Below are 20,300 nucleotides of genomic sequence, written 5' to 3' on the forward strand. Positions count from 1 at the left end.
TGGTGGTGACGTCCGCGGCGGTGCGTATCATCGCCGCCGGTACACTTCGTCATTGGCTCCTGGGACCCATAGGGTCCAATGTTAACCAATGCAGCATTGCGCAGCGGTCTTCGACCGCCTACCGCAACGGTGTACAACGCTAGCGCAGTTACCTCACATCCCATTGTCCCAGTTTACAGGTCAGGCAGCCGCCATTTCAGGGGCCCACATGGCTTCATTTTCAACTGCGTCATACATACCTAGGCCTGGACTCAACACACATACAGACAACTTTTTGGATTATGTTTCGTGTTCTGTGTAGCTGTGGGTACATACCTCTGAGTAGCTTGACTCTGTGGTCGCTGTTGTCCTTCCTAGGCACCTTCAGCTGGGACATGTGAGGAGATGGCGGAATCCTCTGGTGTACCGACCGCTGGTGGACCTGTTGACAATGGAGGAGCGACATTTAATCATCACCTACAGGTTTGACCGTGCCACAATCCAGGAACTGTGTACCCAGTTGGAGCCCGACCTGATGTCAGCAATCCTCCATCCCACAGGAATCCCCCCTCAAGTGCAGGTGCTGTCAGGGCTCCATTTCCTTGCAAGTGGGTCTTTTCAAACAACAGTGGCCATGGCATCAGGGATGTCCTAGCCTATCTTTTCCAACGTGTTGGCCAGAGTGTTGTCTGCCCTGCTGAAACACATGCGAAGCTACACCGTTTTCCCTCAGGTGGAGGATTTGGCTTCTGTTAAAGGTGACTTCTATGCCTTTGGACATATCCCCAACATCATAGGTGCCATTGATGGGACCCATGTAGCTCTGGTCCCCCCCCCCACAGGAGTGAACAGGTGTACAGGAACCGGAAGAGTTATCATTCTATGAATGTACAGATGGTATGTTTGGCAGACCAGTACATCTCCCAGGTAAATGCCAAGTTCCCTGGTTCTGTGCAGGACGCCTACATCCTGCGGAATAGCAGCATCCCTTATGTGATGGGTCAACTCCAGAGGCACCGGGTGTGGCTATTAGGGGACTCTGGTTACCCCAACCTGTCATGGCTACTGACCCCAGTGAGGAATCCCAGGACCAGGGCAGAGGAACTCTACAATGAGGCCCATGGGCGGACTAGGAGGGTGATCGAACGCACCTTCGGCCTCCTGAAGGCCAGGTTCAGGTGCCTCCATATGACAGGTGGTTCCCTATTCTACTCACCAAGGAAGGTGTGCCAGATCATCATCGCCTGCTGTATGCTTCACAATCTTGCTTTGCGACGCCAGGTGCCTTTTCTGCAGGAGGATGGTCCAGATGACGGTGTTGTGGCATCTGTGGAGCCTGTCGACAGTGATGAGGAGGAAGCATAGGATGAAGACATTGACAACAGGGACTCAGTCATCCAGCAATATTTCCAGTGACACACAGGTGAGAACACATTCTTACCTACTACAAGTACTTTCACACTTCTACCTTTATCCTGTCTGTCTATTTCAAGCAGTATTTGGTAACTGAGTTGTACATATCCATTACGGTTTCACAGGTGTGGTTACCAACATGTGTTATCTGCTTGCATCGTTCATGGACTTGTGATGTGGGACATAGGTATGTTGACAGTACATTTGAAAACGCATTTTGTCACTGTCATTGCTAATACACATTTTCAAAATCACAGACTGACTCCAGATTGTTTTGTGCTTCAAGGGTGTTTATTGAAGTGCTAATTATTGGAGGGGGTGGTAAAATGGTGATGGGTGATGGTGGAGGAATGTCCATGGCAGAGTCCAGTCTATTAGTCTCACAGGTGCACTGCCCATATGGGCACAGGAAGTGGAGCTGGGGCAGGTCCAATATGGACAGGGTTACAAAGTGGGACAGTGGGATGACAATCAGGGTGGTGTCATTTCTTGGCGGGGGTCTTGCCATCGTGCTCTGTCCTGTTCCTGGATCTCAGGGACCGCTTCCGGGTGGTTCTCCGTCTGTAGGGGGTGGGGTGCTGGTGTGGTGGTCCTGTGGCGGGGCGTCCTGTCCACTAGCGCTGGCGGAGGTGGTGGGCAGTTCTTCGTCCATGCTAGTGTCAGGGGCCCCTTGGAGTGCCACGGTGTCCCTCATGGTGTTCTGTATGTCCTTCAGCACCTCTACGATGGTGCCCAGAGCGGAGCTGATGGTTCTGAGTTCCTCCCTGAACCCCAAATACTGTTCCTCCTGCAGGCGCTGGGTCTCCTGAAACTTGGCCAGGACCGTAGCCATCGTCTCCTGGGAGTGGTGGCATGCTCCCATGATGGAGGAGAGGGCCTCGTGGAGAGTGGGTTCCCTTGGCCTGTCCGCCCACTGTCGCACAGCAGCCCTCCCAGTTCCCCTGTGTTCCTGTGCCTCCGTCCCCTGGACCGTGTGCCCACTACCACTGCCCCCAGGTCCCTGTTGTTGTTGGGGTGGTGGGTTATCCTGGGTTCCCTGTAGTGGTGGACACACAGCTGACTGACGTGTCCTGGGGACGGAGGTATGGGCCCGCTGGGTGGGTGCTGTGCTGGTGTTTCCAGAGGGTGGAAGGTCAGTGTTGGCCTGTGCGAGGGGAACCGACTGTCCCGAGGCCCACGATGGTCCGGGCTGGTCATCTGGATCCAGTTGGCCAGAGCTGCTGTCATCACTGTGGGCCTCTTCTGTGGGTGGGGTAGAGATGTCTGGAACCTCCTATCTGGTGACGTTGGGTAGTGGTCCTACAGGGGTATAAAAGCATGATTATTGCATCTGTGTGTGTCATGGTGTGCAATGGGTGGGTGAGCGTGTACCCCAGTGCTAGCATTCCTGTGTGGGGGCTTGTGTGATGATGGTTGGGGGGGTGTTATGGGTTTGTGCTGTGGGCATGCTTTAGTGAGGGGTGACCATGCTTTGTGGTGTCATGCAGGGCTTGGTGTTGGGATGTGTGGTTTGTGTTATTAGTACATTAGTGAGGAGTTGGAGTGATAGGGAAGGGGATGAGGGTGGGGGTCTGTGATAGCATGCAGGTAGGGTGGGGGATATGATAGTTAAGATTTGACTTACCAATGTCCATTCCTCCACGGACTCCTCCGAGGCCCTCAGGATGTATGATGGTCAAGACCTGCTCTTCCATGTTGTTAGTTGTGGGGGAGGAGGTGGGGGTCCGCCGCCAGTCCGCTGTACCGCGATGTTGTGCCTGGAGACCACGGAACGCACCTTCCCCCGTAGGTCGTTCCACCTCTTCCTGATGTCCTCTCGATTTCTTGGGTGCTGTCCCACTGCGTTGACCCTGTCCAAGATTCTTCGCCATAGCTCCATCTTCCTAGCTATGGAGGTGTGCTGCACCTGTGATCCAAATAGCTGTGGCTCTACCCGTACGATTTCCTCCACCATGACCCTGAGCTCCTCCTCCGAGAACCTGGGGTGTCTTTGCCGTGCCATGGGGTGGTGTGGTGATATGTGGGGTGGTGCATGTGGTGATGAGTGTGGTGATGTGTAGTGGTGTGGGGTGTTTTGTGCGTGGATGTTGTGTGGGTGATGGTGTCGTGTGCCTCTGTGTGGTAGGGTTCTCTCTGCTGTGCCCTCTCTCTGGCCTTCGTCTAAATTTTGGGTCGTAAGGGTTTGTGGGTGATGTGGGTGTGTGTTTTATATAGTATTGATTGTGTGGGAGTGGTGTGTGTATGTGTATCAGGTGTGTGTATTTCGAATTGTCCAATGTGGCGGTGTTTTGGAGATGTGTGTGTATTTTGAGCACGGCGGTGTGTACCGCCAATGGAATACCGCGGTTGAAAGACCGCCGCGTGGATTCGTGGGTTGTGATAGCATGGGCGTGTTTCTGTTGGCGTGACGGTGGAGGTTTTGTTTTCGCCAGTTTATCACTGACCTTTGGTGTGGCGGACTTGTGTGGGTGTCTGAATTTCAGCGGATTCTGAGATGTGGGTCATAATAGCTGTGTCGGATTTCCGCGGCCGCGGCGGTGTATTGCCGGTCTTCTGCACGGCAGTAAGCGGCTTTTATCGCCAATGTTGTAATGACCCCCAATGTGTCTTCTGGAATGGGTTACCCTTTCCTCAGAGCCTCTAAGAAAGGTGAAGAATCGACCCAATTTGCGCAAATCTGGAAAGAGTAGCGCTCTACCAGCACTGTATTACCTATGATGATATTACAGTTCCATTGTTCTTCCTCTATGGACGAAATAGGAATCTGCACGTTTTAAATACTTCCACATCAATGTTTTATTTAGTTAATTTTGATAATTTCCATTTCCCCCTCGTCTAAGACAAAGTATATTAGATTATGTCATCTGAAAAGGAAATACCGTTCTCTGCTAATGTGTTTGGGAAAATTCATAGCCTTTTGCTTACTGACTCTTTTCCTTTTAAAGTGAGTTTTGAAAGACTTTGGAAATTGCTAGAAAGATGTATGACTCCCTTTGTCACACTTAGCGAAAACCTCTAGTGGGTCTGTTGGAACACACTTAGCAGAGAGAGTGCCATCTTAGGGATAGGCAAAGGGGAAAGCATTTTAAAATAAGTTCATGCCTAATGGGAACTTTATGACAGACCGATGTGTCTCCATGGTGGACCATAAAATAATTTTTGGAAAGGACATTGTGTCATTCTACATGAAATATGGGGCGCTTGATTCATGGAGCCAGATTTGTAGCTGAGCATTTAATAAAATAGGTCAGTTTTTACTGGAACAGAAACCATAATAAATATGTGCAATGTGATGCTCCGCAAACTGGTAATTTACAGAATGGCACTTTAAAGAATGCGTCCCTAAAAGAAGCACTATCTGAATGTAACTTATCTCTAGGAATGAATAGTTGCTTGGTGTGCTTCAGTTGCCAAATCGAGGTTAATCATTCAGCAAGTGCTAATACAATACAGGCCACTGCCAAGAGCTGTTATGGTTTTTAAAGACTCTCTACATAAAGTAAAGCCCTAAGCTGCAGAAGAGAAACTTTAACAACAAAGATGGCCTTTCACAACCAGCATAGCCATAGTTTGAAGGGCTTTAAAGATGTTAGAACTCTCCCCACCAATCAAGGGTAGGATTCTTTTAAAAATACACAAGAAGAAATATAAACATAAGCATTGGAATGCTGAAGAGAACGGTATAATGAGAGGCAGAGAATCCTCACATCATCTAAACAGTATATTTATTGAAGAAGAATAGCAGCATAAACAGGGCATCGCAGGCACTAAAGCCTTCCACTGTTCCAGGAGCCAGCAATTGCTGACCCTTGAATCGCAGAATGCTGCTGCATCAAGGAACCATAAAACAGTTTAAGTGTCGCACAGGACAGTAAGATGCAGAATGTTATAAATTGAAAATATGGCACATACTTTATTATGGCTTACATCACAGCAGAAGGTCTAAACCAGCCAATATTGACTCCCAGGCACTTCATTGTCTTCAATAGAGCTCACAATATTCCAATGTTATATTCTACTAATGCACTGCAAACACCATTAAGAGGGAATTGCGCGTGACATATTTGATGCAACACCGACTGAAGAAGCCTGGGACCATCCCTCTGCTAAAAACATTAACTGCTTGACTGCTTTATTGGCATATACATGTCACATAAAAAAGGTGTAGCCAGTACACTGTAACGATGTATATAAGTCACAGCCGTACCTAAACTGGCATGTACACCAATGGAAGTGCACCTCCAATGTCTGTAAGAGGTCTGGACAAACAATTGAGAAAGTGATCAAACTCACCATCAGTCAGACTTAAAAAGGGAAAAAGCTTAGCAAATGAATACTGTATATAATGTTTTCAGAAGAAGACACCCACCTCTTTTTGGTTGTACTTGATGGCAAGCTTCAGTCTGCTCAGGTTCATTCGTTCCTCCAGCAGGCCCCGCTTATCCAATGGTTCATCACTAGATTGGTGATTTAAGATGACTTCAAGCTCGCGGGAGTTGCGAGCCTGGGCAAGCAAATCTTTTGCAAACGTTTTGCACTGCTGTGCAAGCTCTTCATAATCATTCCTACAAAATTCATACACAGGTTGCAAATTAGAACTGTGACGTCACACACAATTGCAGTACTCCAGCAAATATATAAATCTGTTTAGCAGTTTTATACATTGTGCAAGAGCATAAAAGAGTTTTACATGCAGCAGAATTTTCCAAATCTTCACTGTTAAAATATTGATACACAGAGAAAGAGTAAAGATGCATTGTTAGAAGGTACAGAATAAAAAGTATGTACACAACACAAAAACCTGCAAAGCATTAGACCAGAAGAACCAGGGGGAGAGGATGTGGTGTAACGTCAAGAGCTAGCAACCTTGGAACTGGGAAACCAGGCTCAAGTCTAAGCATCAGCTCAACATCCAGTGATTATGGGCAAATCACTTAGGGCTTGATTCACAAAGGTAAACTTAGACCTCAAGTCTAAGGGCCTGAATTAGAACTCAGCGAACGGGTTACTCCGTCACAACAGTGATGGATATCCCATTTGCCGAAATCTAAAACCCATTATGTCCTATGAGATTTAGATTGCAGCGTCTGGGATATCCGTGGCCGTTGCAATAGAATAACCCGTCTGCCGAGTTCTAAATCAGGCCCTAAGTTTAAAATTAAACCTAAAGTCAGAGGGCCCGATTCATGAAGATACTTAAGTGCAGTAAAGTTATGAGTGCAGAGTCTCTGCTTCTGCAGTGGAATCTCCACAGCTGGGGCAAAATCTCTGCACTGAGAACTGCACTGTGGAGATTCAGCCAAGAGTGCAGAGATTCTGCCATGGGTACACGTAAGTACCTTCGTTAATCAGGCCCTACCTTTGGTATTCACAATGGGACTTATGAGTAGTAATTGTATGCCTGCGGAGGTTCCACCCTGAGTGCGGAACCTCCACAAGCCTAAAGCCTAAAGTCCCTTTGTGAATACCGAAATTAGACTTTAGGTCTAAATTTACCTTTGTGAATTGGCCCTTAATTTCCTGTGCCTAAAAAAACAAAAAAATAATATGTGTCCCATATCCTTGTGTAATGTAACTGGTGTTCATGTGAAGCGTTCCAATACCTTTGAATCGAGTTTGCGCTACATAAAACTGCAAAAACAAACCTATACAGAGCAGCAGAACATAATGATGCTAACTAAATTGTCAGTATAGTTTCCAAAGGTTCCGACATCAAGTTTCAAGTCTTCAACACAACAGTCCACCTACTTTGAGACAGTTTAACCATGCGCATTAATATCTGTTCTTGAAGATGGGTACCAGTGAGACCTGACTAGAAAGCAGAACACAGGAATGGAATGGCAGATGGGAAGTTAGAGAGAAAGGGGGACAAAAGTACGAGTTGTAAAGTAGTTGTTTCAGCCCTTTGTAGCCTCTATTTAGAGACAGATGTAGCTGTGTGTTGGCAAGTTAATGAGTTCCATGCTGCCAACCCTGGGCATGTCATAGATTTCTACGTTGCTTAATTGACCCCATTATGTTACATACAACTCTGCTCCATTTTACTGCTCACAAATAGGGATACCCGTCATTTGGTGCCTCCATGTGAATGCTGCAAGTATTAAAGGGAAGCCAGATGAGTTCCACCTACACATACTTATTGGATGGGGGCACTGAGGGATTAGTGTGACTAAAATAAGGATAGAGTTCAACATTTTAGATGAACAAACGGGGAATGGTTGCCTCAAAGTACCTCTTTTATTAAAGCTAGTGGCCTTGAAGAAGTATGTCTGAAAGCAAGGAGTGTTCCACAGGTACACAGAAGACCAGTGCACTTTGTATGGCCTCCAATATGTCAAATAAGCCAGGTAGGGCAAAATTTGCTCCTGCATCACTTTCAACCCCACTTCTTATCAGTACACCTGTGCCGTATACATTGGCATTACACACTGATCCAGATACTTCAGAAGGGTGTTATCACTGGTGTAACGCAATATGTTGCACCCCCTTCAGAATGTTATGAGGGGCCAGAGTAACCCATGCTTCACAAATATTATTTGGCTTTGGGGTGAATGAGGTCCTCCTTGAAGGTTTGGAGGCCCCATAGAGAGCTAAGCCCAACCTGCGCCACAGTGGCTGCAGGAGCCTGCATTATGCTCATGGGTTTTATCACACTGGGTAGGTATTTGAAATCGAGGGTCGCAAAACAAAAACATCTGATGTAGAACTGCTTCAAGTGTCCATATAATTACTTGTTTCTATGTATCAGCTTTTTGCTGTTCATAGAACTGTAAATGATAGGTGTTATAGTACTCAATTTAATATTAACCATTTTGAAGAACCCAGAAAGATGGGAGGCTGAGTTTGCCCCATCAAGAAATGACGAAGTGCCCAGCACATCAAGAAAGATGTCACGAGGTGAGGGTTGAGAATGCAGGGACATCTTTAGCCAGTGAATGTTAGGATAAAAAAATAACTGATTTGCTGTGTTGGCCTGCGTTTTGAAAGATATGTTCAATATAACTAAACGGCTAGTTTCTTAGGCTCTATGGGCAGTATCCCACACCACAAAAGTTGAAATTAAATACTCTGGACTCTTTGGGTCTGCTGCACCCAGTATACATAAGCTTTTTTTAATACAGGTATAAACCTGTCTCGACTCCTTGAATAACAAAATGCAGGAATAGGGTAAGTTCTGACTAATGGCCATTGACAATACATTTTTAACTACTTCACAAAACATGCATGGTTGTGTGAAGAAATATCCCTAACCAAAATATTGATGACAGAAATATCTCCAAAAAAGATATTGAGGATATAAATATTGACTGTACATATTTGCATGTAAAGTCAAAGATATTGACCACAGAAATTCAGAAGACCACAATAATATTATTAAATAGGTATATTGAATTTTAACTTTCATACATTAGATTAGTTTTAAAAAGTATATCATCTTTAAAAATATTATATTAAAAACATAATTATATAAAAGAAAAATATAAATTCATAATTTACAAACATAAGAACACTTTCAAACACTCTAAAAACATTTGTTAACAATTAAGTTATCATTTCACTTTAAACAAATAAAAAAATATATATTTATAATTACAAACACTAGATATTACAAAATTGTAAAACTTATACAATAAAAATATTACATAAAAATACATTAGTAAAAAATAACCTTACAACAAAAATATATAATAACATTATTTTACAATATGTTTTAAAATTAGATAAAACCAAATGCAAATTAAAACAATTTAAAAAATCCGGAAAAAAACAGACTTGGGGAGGTCAAATTCACTACTCCCGCTCCAAACTGACCAACAGTAGGAAAATTGGTGGACTTTAGAAAGGTTCAAATATTATTGCCACTCCAAAATGATCAACAGTAGAGACAAAAGAGGAAGTGTTGGACTCTGGAGGAGCCATATTTACTATTCCCACTCCACTGTAAGCAGGAGTAGGAACGGGTTGGACTTCAGAGAGACCATATATACTATTCACACTTCAAAGTAAGCAACAGTAGACAAAGTGTTGGACTTTAGTGGGGTTACATTTACAAGTCCACTTGTCAGTAGAGAAAGCGGTAAACTCTGGAGGGGTCAGGTTCACACTAAGAAAAGTGTTAGGCTTGGAGAAGGGTCAGATTTACTATTCTGACTCCAGCATAAGCAATAGAAGGGGAAACGCTGCATTTCAGATGTGATACATGTACTATTCCTTCTCCAATTTGAGCAAAAGTAGGAAAAGTGTTGGAATTTGTCAGGGTCAACTTCACTATTCCCACTCCAACAAAAGCAACAGTAGGGAAAGTGTTGAACTTTGGTAGGGTCTGATTTACTAATTCCACTCCACCATAAGCAGCAGTAAAGTGTTGGATTTTCAAGGGGTCAGAACTTTAAGCCCCACTCCAGTGTAAGCAACAGTAGAGAAAATGTTAAATTTTGAGAGGCTCAGATTTACTTTTCCCAATCCAAAATACAATACACATATAGAAAATAAAAACCGATTAAATATGTTTCTACAAACATATAGCAAAATATTTTTTTAATGATGCAGTATTTGTAGAAATGATTACAAACAAAAAAATATGAAATTAACATACACAAGTAAAAATAATATTATATATATTAACCAATGATATCAGTTTAAATATTTAAAATATTTCTTTAACACATTTCCCACTCTATTTAACCTAAAATTCCAACAACCACAGAGACAAACTAAATTAATAGAAAGAAATACACATTACTTTAAAAAAAAAATAATAATATATAATAAATATTAGACAAAAAAACTTGAAACATAACATTATTAATTAATGAAGAAATGACCAACACAATAAAATAATTACAAACTAATTATCTAATTAACAGATTAACAATATTCAAAATGTACTCTATTTCTAAAATGATCCATTAAATAATGAAAGCAATTTTTACATAATTATCTAATAAATAAATAACTAATTTAAAAATAAAATACATTAAAAATAAATATAAAAAAATAGAAACCCAATAACCGACAACAAAACATTTTAATACATTTTATAAAAAAACTAAAACATATATAATATAGTACAAAATCAAAAAACAAAAATGCTAAAAAAATAATGAAACATATTTCACATAAAAAGACTACCAACCTATAGCTCAAAAACTAATAAACAATCAACAAAAAAATTAAAAAACAATATTAAGTACAACCATTTTTTTTTTTAAACAATATTCTTACCTCCAATATTTTGTTTCCCAATATTTGTAAATCGCAATATTTGTCCCAATCAATATTTTTGGCACAATATTTTGGCAGAATATCGCATGCAAATGATACAACATGGGGCATTAAGTACAAAGAATGCATTAGGTAAAATCGGTCACAATTTGTGCACCAACTTTAACCAAATGAATTCTTAGTTTCCGAACCGATCTATGTATAATGGGTTGGGTTACAAAACGTGGAATTGTAGTGGGTCACAATATGACCTACCTCAAAAATTTTAATGAGATAGGTTGCCAATTGCGACCCACTGTGATTGGCTACAATTATATGCATGGTAGTCAGCAGATCACAATGCCTGTGACTGTTTTAAATAAAGCGATCTTTTGCGGGGCGCTAGAGTGTCTGGCTGCCACTATGCCAGGATCTTCCGGCCGGCGGCTTCATGCTTCGATTATCCTGCTACAGAAGGGACATCGAAGCCTGCAAAGAGGCACTGCACATCTCCCATACTGCCCCATACATTATACACGCCGACAGAGATTAGCAGCTTTACGATGGCCCATTTTGTCACTGAGACCTGTCAGTACAGCGGTCTGGCCTCCCCCTGACGCAATGATTGAGGTGAGGTTGCTGTCTCAACTGTTGTAAACTGTCCTGAAGACCACAGACTACATCCCAGGCTGCAAGGACACACTGATGCGACTTACATGACTAAGAGGCTTGCAGTACTGCAGAAAAAAAGCCCTGAGATAAATTTGCAGCTCCACATTCTATTCTAGCCCCGTAGTGCTGTTTTTTTAAAACACACTGTGAACTTGCAGGACCTCTGGGCTGTGGTGTGGTGGCCCCACATTGGGAGACTGCCTGACTATGGCTACGGGGCCCGCATGTGACTGGACACGTTTTTCACCTGTGGAACTTTAGCCCCCAAGGCCTGTCCCCACTTAGGCTCAAGGCATTGATCCACCTGGTTTGGGACCGCTGCAAAACCTGGGCCCGCGACAGCATGCTCCTGCCCCCCAGCAGTGTATCACCCGGGTGGACCAGGAGACTGTTCTTGGGAACCCTCATTGACCCCACTAGCATTTTCTGATGACCTCCAGTGGAGGGGCCTGGATACTCTTCTGGGGCTTTCCCACCTTTTCTCCCAACAGTGTGCCAAACCTAAATCAAAGTCCAGCACTCAAGGGCCTGCATCATCGTCCAACCCCTGCAAAAAGGGGTAAGAGGTCTGCTTGTGCTTCCCCATCTTTTCTTTATCAATTTCTCAATTTGTCACTGCTTTGCCGGTTTGCTTCAGGAGACAACTAGAGTCACACTTAGTGACCTTGGCTTGGGCAAGGAAGCAGCCTAGGATGGCGTGCGGGATATAAACCCTCCCTTTTGAACAAGGAGGGCTGTGAACGCCAGATATGGACCTAAGTACAATCACATAACTCCTTGTCTCTTCCAGATGGCACTGTATCTTGCCCTCAAGTGACCAAGAACTGGGATTGACACCGTTGCCTGTACAGTGTGGACGTGGAGCGATCTGAGGTGCCATATTTCTTGGACATCCCTCATTAACTATCATGCAGGATGCTGGCACTCGCGCCCAACTATCAGTCTACAGCTGACAACAATGGGAGCCGTTTACCCGGACAGTATCTTTGTCACACTGCAGCAGCCCCTACAGAGCTCTGACGTCACACTACTAGACACATTCACATACTATCAGCTGCAGACTACCATACTCGCTTCATGACTCATTCCCAGTGGCCCGCCTACCTTTCAGGTACTTGAGAAGACCCTTCTAAATCCCTCCCCACAAAGGCTGATTGCAAGGCTGTACACTGGTATGCAAAATGTGGCGCTGGTCAGCATCCCTAGGGCCAGGCAGCCGTGGTCCACCTACCTCGGGATCCCTGACAAACAATCAGAGTTTTGCTGCACTCAGTCTCGGGTGCTTTTGCCCAACTACAGACTGCACCTAGTCCATTTTAAGTATTTACCTAGTCCATTTTAAGTATTTACACTGGATATACCGGAACTCCAGGGCAAATGCACAAGATGGGATTGAGTGAAGGTGTGCGCTGTGTCATGCACTGATTTTATCCACTTTGCATTGAAATGCCCAGCAGTGAGATCTCTCTGGCATACTGTTTTTGATACAGTTAATGTGATCATCTGAGACACCCTGGAGCACTCCCAGAGAGTTGCGAGCCTGGGTTACTTGAGGGACATACCCCTAGAGGTGCACAAGCTGTCTGTGCTTTTATTATTGCATTTATTATTGATTGCGAAGTGGAAGATAGTGATGCATTTGGGGCAAAGGCAGGTGCCGTGGCGGGCGCATTGGCTTCGTGATGCGGACTACTGTCATGAACAAGTAACAGCATACTGGGAACTAATGCCTGCAATATCACATCCCAATGCCATATCGTCACCACTGGACTTGTTCCTCAGCTCAAAGAGTGCAAACAAGGAAACAGCTGCAACCTGAACCCAGACGTGCCTGATCACTCAAGCAACCTCTCTGCTGTGTGTCAAGCTCACCAGACCAAAAGTAGAGTTTTCTGGGCGATGCATCCTTTGTTTTGCCATTCTGCATGCACCAGGGGTCTGCCCCTCAAGTAACTTAAGTCTGGTTCCCCTATTGGGTGGCACTCCTTCCTTTCCCTTTCCTTTCCCCATTTCCCCCAGTTGCTGTGTTAAAGTAAAGGGAAGTATAGCCTTGTAATGTATCACCTCTGCCAATGTATAATTGTTGTGTGGCATTGTAATGATTTGATTGATCTATTGTCATGGTTTGACAGTGTACCTAACTGTAGTGTCTTAAATTTCAATAAATAAAATGAAAATAAATAAATACATACATACATAAATACATAAATAAAGCAATATTTGTTTATTGCAGTCCGTTTTCCTAAAAGGAAAATGGGAGCAATCTTTTTTTATTGCAGTCCGTATACCTAAAAGGAAAATGGGGCGTGTTTAAAAAAAAAAACATTAAAATGTTTACAAACTTTTTTTAAGATGAGGTAGCGGGCTATTAGACCACAGTCTACACTTGAGAAACACTTTTTCACCATTTACAACCACTTCCAGTGTGTGAATAAGTTACCACCTCCTGAGTTGGTGGCAAAATATTAATGTTTTGTGACCAAGTTTCAATCGAAAACCTTAGTATATACATTAAGGAATCAGTATTTGGAAGGAACATCCTTAAAGTGCATTTTCCTGATAGCGAACCCTTAATGTTTCCTAGACCCATTTAACTATTCAGAAAAGCATTTTCGAATCATAATTTGGATTTAGTACATTTAAAAAAGTGTTTTAGCGGTAGAAAACCCTCCGATTTATTGAAACTGAGGGTTGGCAAATGTTAAAACTTTGTACATGATTTCCTTGGTTTTAATATGCTTTAATAAATCTTTAACTTTTCATTTCACAGAATTCTGTTTATTATATTTCGTTCGTTCTCCTATCAAAGTCTTAAAAGAATCACAAAAGAACGAAAAGGATACAATAAATCTGAAGAACAACAAACTAGAAAAATAACTATACGACTAAACAGAATGAAGGGTCTGTGAAATGACAAACTAGTATTTTGTTATGCATGCTCAAATCAGTTCCTATAATGTTAAATTTAAAAGCTGGCTTAGAGGCGAACTAGTGCAATTGCACTATTGTATCCATTACCTAACCTAATTGTGAAGAATGGTGTTCTGCTCTTGCTCGAGGTGCATAGCAGCATAAAGAGCAGATTCTTTAGTGCCTGAGACTAGTGGGGCAATGTGTGCTTTTTGAAAAACAGTTTTGGCTTTTAGCCTATGCTTGTTTTATGTGTTTAACATTGGAGAACGCCAACCTGTTAGTAAGTTGTTTGTGATAAGGTTTTACTAAAAACATTTAAAAAGAAAAGAAGCAGCAGCAAAGCTAAAAGTTTAAGAGCCCGCGCCAGACCTACTGGTTTTGCTAAAGATTGTCTTTCTACATTCTACTGTTGAGGAGCTCAGTGATGGCAAGCACAGGAAGTTGTGCAAATTATCCAGGTGTATCAGAGTACTTATTTATTTTTTGTTTGTGCTGTCTTGTGGTAACAAGGGTCATGCTTAGTGTTGTAATACAGCAAGCCAGCTGTGGCACTTTCTGACTGGGTTGATGCAACTGATACCTATGGAAATATAGAGTAATACAAAGAAGCAAAAAAAACAAAAACGTTTTTTCAAGTGAAAGCCACAAGTGGATAGGACATCTTCACATCTGTCTGCTTTATGAAACTGAACAAAAGGAGGTAAAGTTTCTGACATTTTGAAGAAGTGTCTGTGTTTGTCACCCTTCCTGATATAAATACTGAGCCTAGAAAAAACATTATTTAAGTACTAAAGGTATGTCTTGAGAATTAATAGTTTTAGTAGTGTGCTACAAAACTATTGCAACAAAAATATTGACAACCAAAATATCAACAAAGTAAGTACATATAGGTAAGTGTAGTGTAGGTTTACTACACTGATATATGTATCTTGACAATATGAATATACTCCAAGGTATGTAGATGTGGAGTTATGCGAAGTAAATGCATACTTACTAATATATAATATCTTTCCCAAAATGATTGATTCGCTGATTCCAAACATTAAGTGCATGTACTACCTTAAATCAGACTATTTTAAAGTAATGAGGGTCAGAATATTTTAACAATATAACATTACTGTCTTTACTTAAACACAACATAAACATAATATAAAATCGATCCCAAGAGGTCTCATCTCTTAATCCAGTAAATGGTTGTGCCAATGAGGCCCAATAATAAAATGTAAAATCTGTAAATGAAATTCAGCCAAGTAACCATGGCAATATCATACAACTAGCATTGCAACACTCCCAAAAAAAGTTACTCATTGCAGAATCAAGTCATTTAGAGAAATGTGTTAGGAACAGTTAAGGGATGTGAATTAAACAAATACATAACTTTAAGACAAATTTCTATTTTTATAATATAACACTACCCAGTAATAACAATGGTAAGTCAGTGCCACTTGAGAAGTTGTAAGACCTATTTTCTAAGCAGTTTCATATATTACTTCTTACCTCAATACGAAGATATGTAGCCTCTTTCGAAACCACACATGTATCCTAACCCTGGTCATTATAATTTAAGAAATCTGTGTTTTTTTCTAAATTCAATTTATAACCAGAGATCTTTCGATATTTTGTTCCCTCTATCTCAACTGCTGTTACAGCATTATGAGTGTTAGAAGAACGAATTACATCATCATCCACATACACAGATACCTTCAAGTTAATATCATGAAATATAACAGGTTCAATGTCACAATTTCTTTTTATGGTTCGTAAGTAAGGTTCCAGTTAAAGATCAAACAACAAGGCAGATACTGGGGAGCCCTGATGTGTGCAGTGACAGATCTGAAATATGTGAGATATTTATCTCATTACCATAACTCATTTTATTCGATGCTTACATACAGAATGTAGACTTCCCACATACCTTTCATCAAGCCCCACCTTCTCCATAACTAGAAAGAGAAACTCCCAAGAAGCACAATCAGATGTTTTCTTTGTGTCAACCATGATCATTCTTGCTTGCTTATGCCTAGTTTGGGCAGCATCAAACATAGTAAGCACATTATTATTATGTGCAGTTATATCACATCCAGGAATAAAACCATGCTGGTATTCGCTAACCAACTGCCCAATAATGAGGGCAAGCTGATGGTAAAGCACTTTGGCATATACCTTAGAATTGGCAATAATCAACTTTGTCATATACCTTAGCACTGGCAATAAACAATGATATTGCTCTATATGGCCTACAATCCTCCGGGACCTATCTTTTAGTAATTGGAGCATTGAGGTTCTCAATATCTCTGCTCAGCTATAATCAAGAGTGCATCACAAACATTCCCGTCCTGTGTCCATGCTCCTAGTTAGTTCCTTGTGTTTCTGACTAGCTTTTCTTGTACCTTCTGGTATTCTTGGAGGTTTTTGTGCTTTTGGATTTTCCTCCTTCAGAAGTGGTCCCTTTTCTTATTCATCTGCTAGCTTGGGACTCTCCCTGGTTTCTAGATGGGATTGCCCTTTCTTCAAAGTCAAGGTCTCCAGGATCCGAAACCGATCACAAGCCCGGCCATCGACAACAATAGACTGAGGGTTTCGTAAAGGAGATCCACGTTCACCTTTAATCATCTTAATCCTATCTACTGCAGCAGTATGTTCATTTTTTTTTTATTTTATAAGACACAAGCCACCCAAATGCTTCCTCATACTCAATCTCTTGCCCATGGCTAGCTAAATACTCAGCAGTGGCGTTTTTTTTCATAACTACCTACCCACTTTATATCTGGATGCAATCAATTGTCTGTAAATCTTTACTTGCAATGCACAGCTTGCTTTTCTAAAGTGTGATTTCTGTTTAATACTGGTATATTATTACTACTACAAAAAGTCTTACTCATACAGCCATTATACTGAATAAATTATAATGAATGGTCATCCACAAGCCTATGCCTTAAGTGTATGCCAAATACAGAAGTGCTACCAAGACTTTACGCTAGAAATTCCCAGATGTGACATATAATGACAATACCATTTGTCATTAAGCAAAGATCTGTTCAATGTCCATCTTGATTCTTATTCTCAGAGTGCCCCGAACCAACCTCTAATTAATAATGGGTTGTGATCTGATAACATCATGAGATATATGTCAATATTCACAGATGTAATCTTATGTCCAGGGATGTACGCCATGTCAGTTAGTATGAATGGGTGAATAGTAGGTAAACAATTCTCTTCAGCTTTCAATGCCCACCAGGCATCATTTAACCCGTAACCTGTGTGATCCTTTTAATGGTATTTCAAGCTCTCTTTATTTCATGGGTTGCTAATCTATTAGTGAGGTCAGGTCTATAACTGATAACACAGTTAAAATTGCCAATTAAATATGTATCCCCTTGCCAGTCAGCCAACATTAAGGCAAAAAAAAATAAAAAATATGGGGTTCTTACACATTTGCCATATAAACAGCACAAATGATGTTAATACTATTATTAACTAGATTCTGGCAGACAAGGTTTTAAGTACACATATGCCATTAAGGCTTAAGCGGAATAGCCACCCAACAAATGGACATCTGTTGGGGTGTGGATGCAATCAAATTAAAGCTGTGTTGCCTAAGTACTTATTGGCAATATGTGTGTCTGGGGCTATATGGTGATAGTCTTTCACATATTAACTTGTGTTTATGTAAGCTACTAAGACTGCATATATTACTGCAAATAATGGTTAATCTGTTGTAACTCATAATTCATGAGTTAGTATAGGACATTTAATTGATCCTTTGATATTCTCATTACACAATTCTGCAATTTCTTTAAACTCATTGTTAGATAAAAGTCCTAGACATTTGTTTCTCCATTTTATATGCTCTATGTTGCGGAACATAGGATTAAATTGGGTAGACAGGGGAAGCAGTAAAGACAGCAGAACAATGTTTTTGTCATAATACAAGTAAAATTTGCATCCAAAAGGCTGTGAAGAACTGGGAAGCCCTAGTGGAAAGCCAGGTACTCATTTAGAAAACGGGCCTGATTATGACTTCAGTGGACCCTAAGTGGCCCAAACAAAGATGTAGAGGAGAGGCCTCTCCCCCAAACCCATTATGGTGTTCCTGCCATGGTGACAGCGGGAAACATCTACGTCTGCATTGGTCTCAGCTCCTCATGACGCCGAGGCCAATGCAGCTTCGCACAGGGGGCCGTGCTCCACCCACAGAATGTGCACTGCCTACTCATGCAGTCAGTGCGCATTCCATGGGTCCTGCATGGGGGGGCCCCCCTTTGAAGGTTTCCACCAGCCTTTCTGTGGCAGGAAAGCTGACAGAAAACCATTTCCTAATCAGCACAGCACTGCTGAATTCAGCACCGCTGCGGCTGGTTAGGAAATGGGTCCACCGCCAGCCCATCAGAACCTCTGGTTCTGGAGGTGGCATCGGACCGCTGGTGGTCTGACTATCAGCATCCTAATCTGGCAGTCGGACCATCAGCACCGTGGAGGTCGAGCCTCCACCGCGGCCCTGGTGGTGGTTGGCAGTAGCCCAATCACCGCCATCCAAATCGGGCCCAAAGTCTTATATAAAGAGGATTAGAGTAACTGTTTAAGTCTAGGGTGTTAACCCTTTGTGTGCGCAGGATGGCTTGAAACCATCCTCTGCACAAGAGCAGGAAATTCCTCTGGTGCGGGAACCAGAGGGATTTCCTTTTAATATTTTCAGCCTTGGTTGCTGGGGAAGAGCTTCCCCAGCAACCAAGGCTGTTTGTTTCTCTGCCTTGTATTGATGATCAGTGTGCCGTGTGCATCAACGTCTTTACAGAGAAAGTGAAAGTAAAAGGAGCAAATTGGTGGCTCATTCACTTTCATTTTTATCAGTGCCCAGTGGTATATCTCAGCCACCCAATTTCAACGGAAGAGATACCATTGAAAAGAAGAGGTGCTCCCCTTTCCCATTGTAGTTTTCCCTAGTAGATCCCTACTTGGGTATCACTGCAGGAGGGCAAGCTCCAAGCAGAAAATCCCCACTAGACACCAGATGGAGGGAGCAGCCCCTTGGGCATATGGGGGCAATAGCCACCGATTTGCCCCCACAACTCCCAGGGAGTGGGGGGCAGAAAACCCACAAGGCACCAGGGACTATGTTTTGTTAGTGTAGGGGTGGGGGATGCCCAGAAAGGGTGTGGCAATGCAGCCACCCCCCAAAAAATAGGAACAGTCTTTCTGGCCCCTTAGCCGGCCCTAAGGGGGACCGACAGCCAACTAGATGCCTGGGAATAAAAAACAAAATTAGAGGGTTGGGGTCTGCCCACCACCATGGGCATGATTATGCCCCTACCCCAACTGAAGGGGGCAACAGTCTTACTGCTCCCACTTCGGACTAAAGCGCCTCATCCCAATGCCAATGGCAAGCAACAGGACATCTGACTCTTTGGTAAGTTGATTTTACTTATGGGTCAGGAGAGCTTGGATAACTCTCAATAATGTCCCACTTGCAATGGTAAATGCTGAACCTTTTGGGCATGAGTAGGCTGCCACCTTGAAAAACCTACCAGATCTAGACACTTCTGAAAACTAGACATCGGGTCAAGGGTGGTGTGCTTCACATGCACCCCACAAAATTGCCCACAATGCCCTGCAAATCTCAAACGATGACTAAAAACACACATTTTTCTCAAATTTCTGAGAAGAAAATGTCTTGAATCTGTGGTGAACAACAAAGTTCCAACCACAAACCAACCCATCCAAGTCTCCCAATAAAAATAGTACCTCACTTGTGTGGGTGGGCCAAAAGAGACTTTGACACAAAAGGCCCTAAAGTGCTACATGGAGAGATCAACAATAGGGGCAACTGTGGGATTTGAGGGCTTGCTCGGCTGCCACCGATAGAAACCTACCAACCACAGATATTTTTGAAAAGGAAACAACCAGGTGATTCCAAGGTGGTGTGTCTTGTTTGAATCCCATGTTGTGCTTTTTTTACTTACAGTGCCCTGCAAACCTCCAACTTTGCCTAAGTCAGACATTTTCCCTACATGTCTGCGATGGAAACTTCCAGAATCCACCGGAATACATAAAATTCTTACCACCCCACATTTTTTGACCTGTGCCGTTAAAAACTCTGCCTCACTTGTATGGCTAGCCCT

At 42.5% G+C, this 20,300-nt stretch overlaps 1 protein-coding gene across 1 annotated transcript in view; it reads right to left on the bottom strand.

The window, feature by feature from the left end:
• Window positions 1-20,300, bottom strand: part of TRPC1 (transient receptor potential cation channel subfamily C member 1) — a 230,879-nt gene that overhangs the window by 135,692 nt on the left and 74,887 nt on the right. The window contains exon 6 of the mRNA XM_069213913.1: window positions 5,762-5,957. Within this exon, the coding sequence (XP_069070014.1) occupies window positions 5,762-5,957 (196 nt within the window). The remainder of the gene's footprint in view (window positions 1-5,761; window positions 5,958-20,300) is intronic.

This window comes from Pleurodeles waltl, chromosome 11 (genome assembly GCF_031143425.1).
Source record: "Pleurodeles waltl isolate 20211129_DDA chromosome 11, aPleWal1.hap1.20221129, whole genome shotgun sequence".
Classification (NCBI taxonomy): domain Eukaryota; kingdom Metazoa; phylum Chordata; class Amphibia; order Caudata; family Salamandridae; genus Pleurodeles; species Pleurodeles waltl.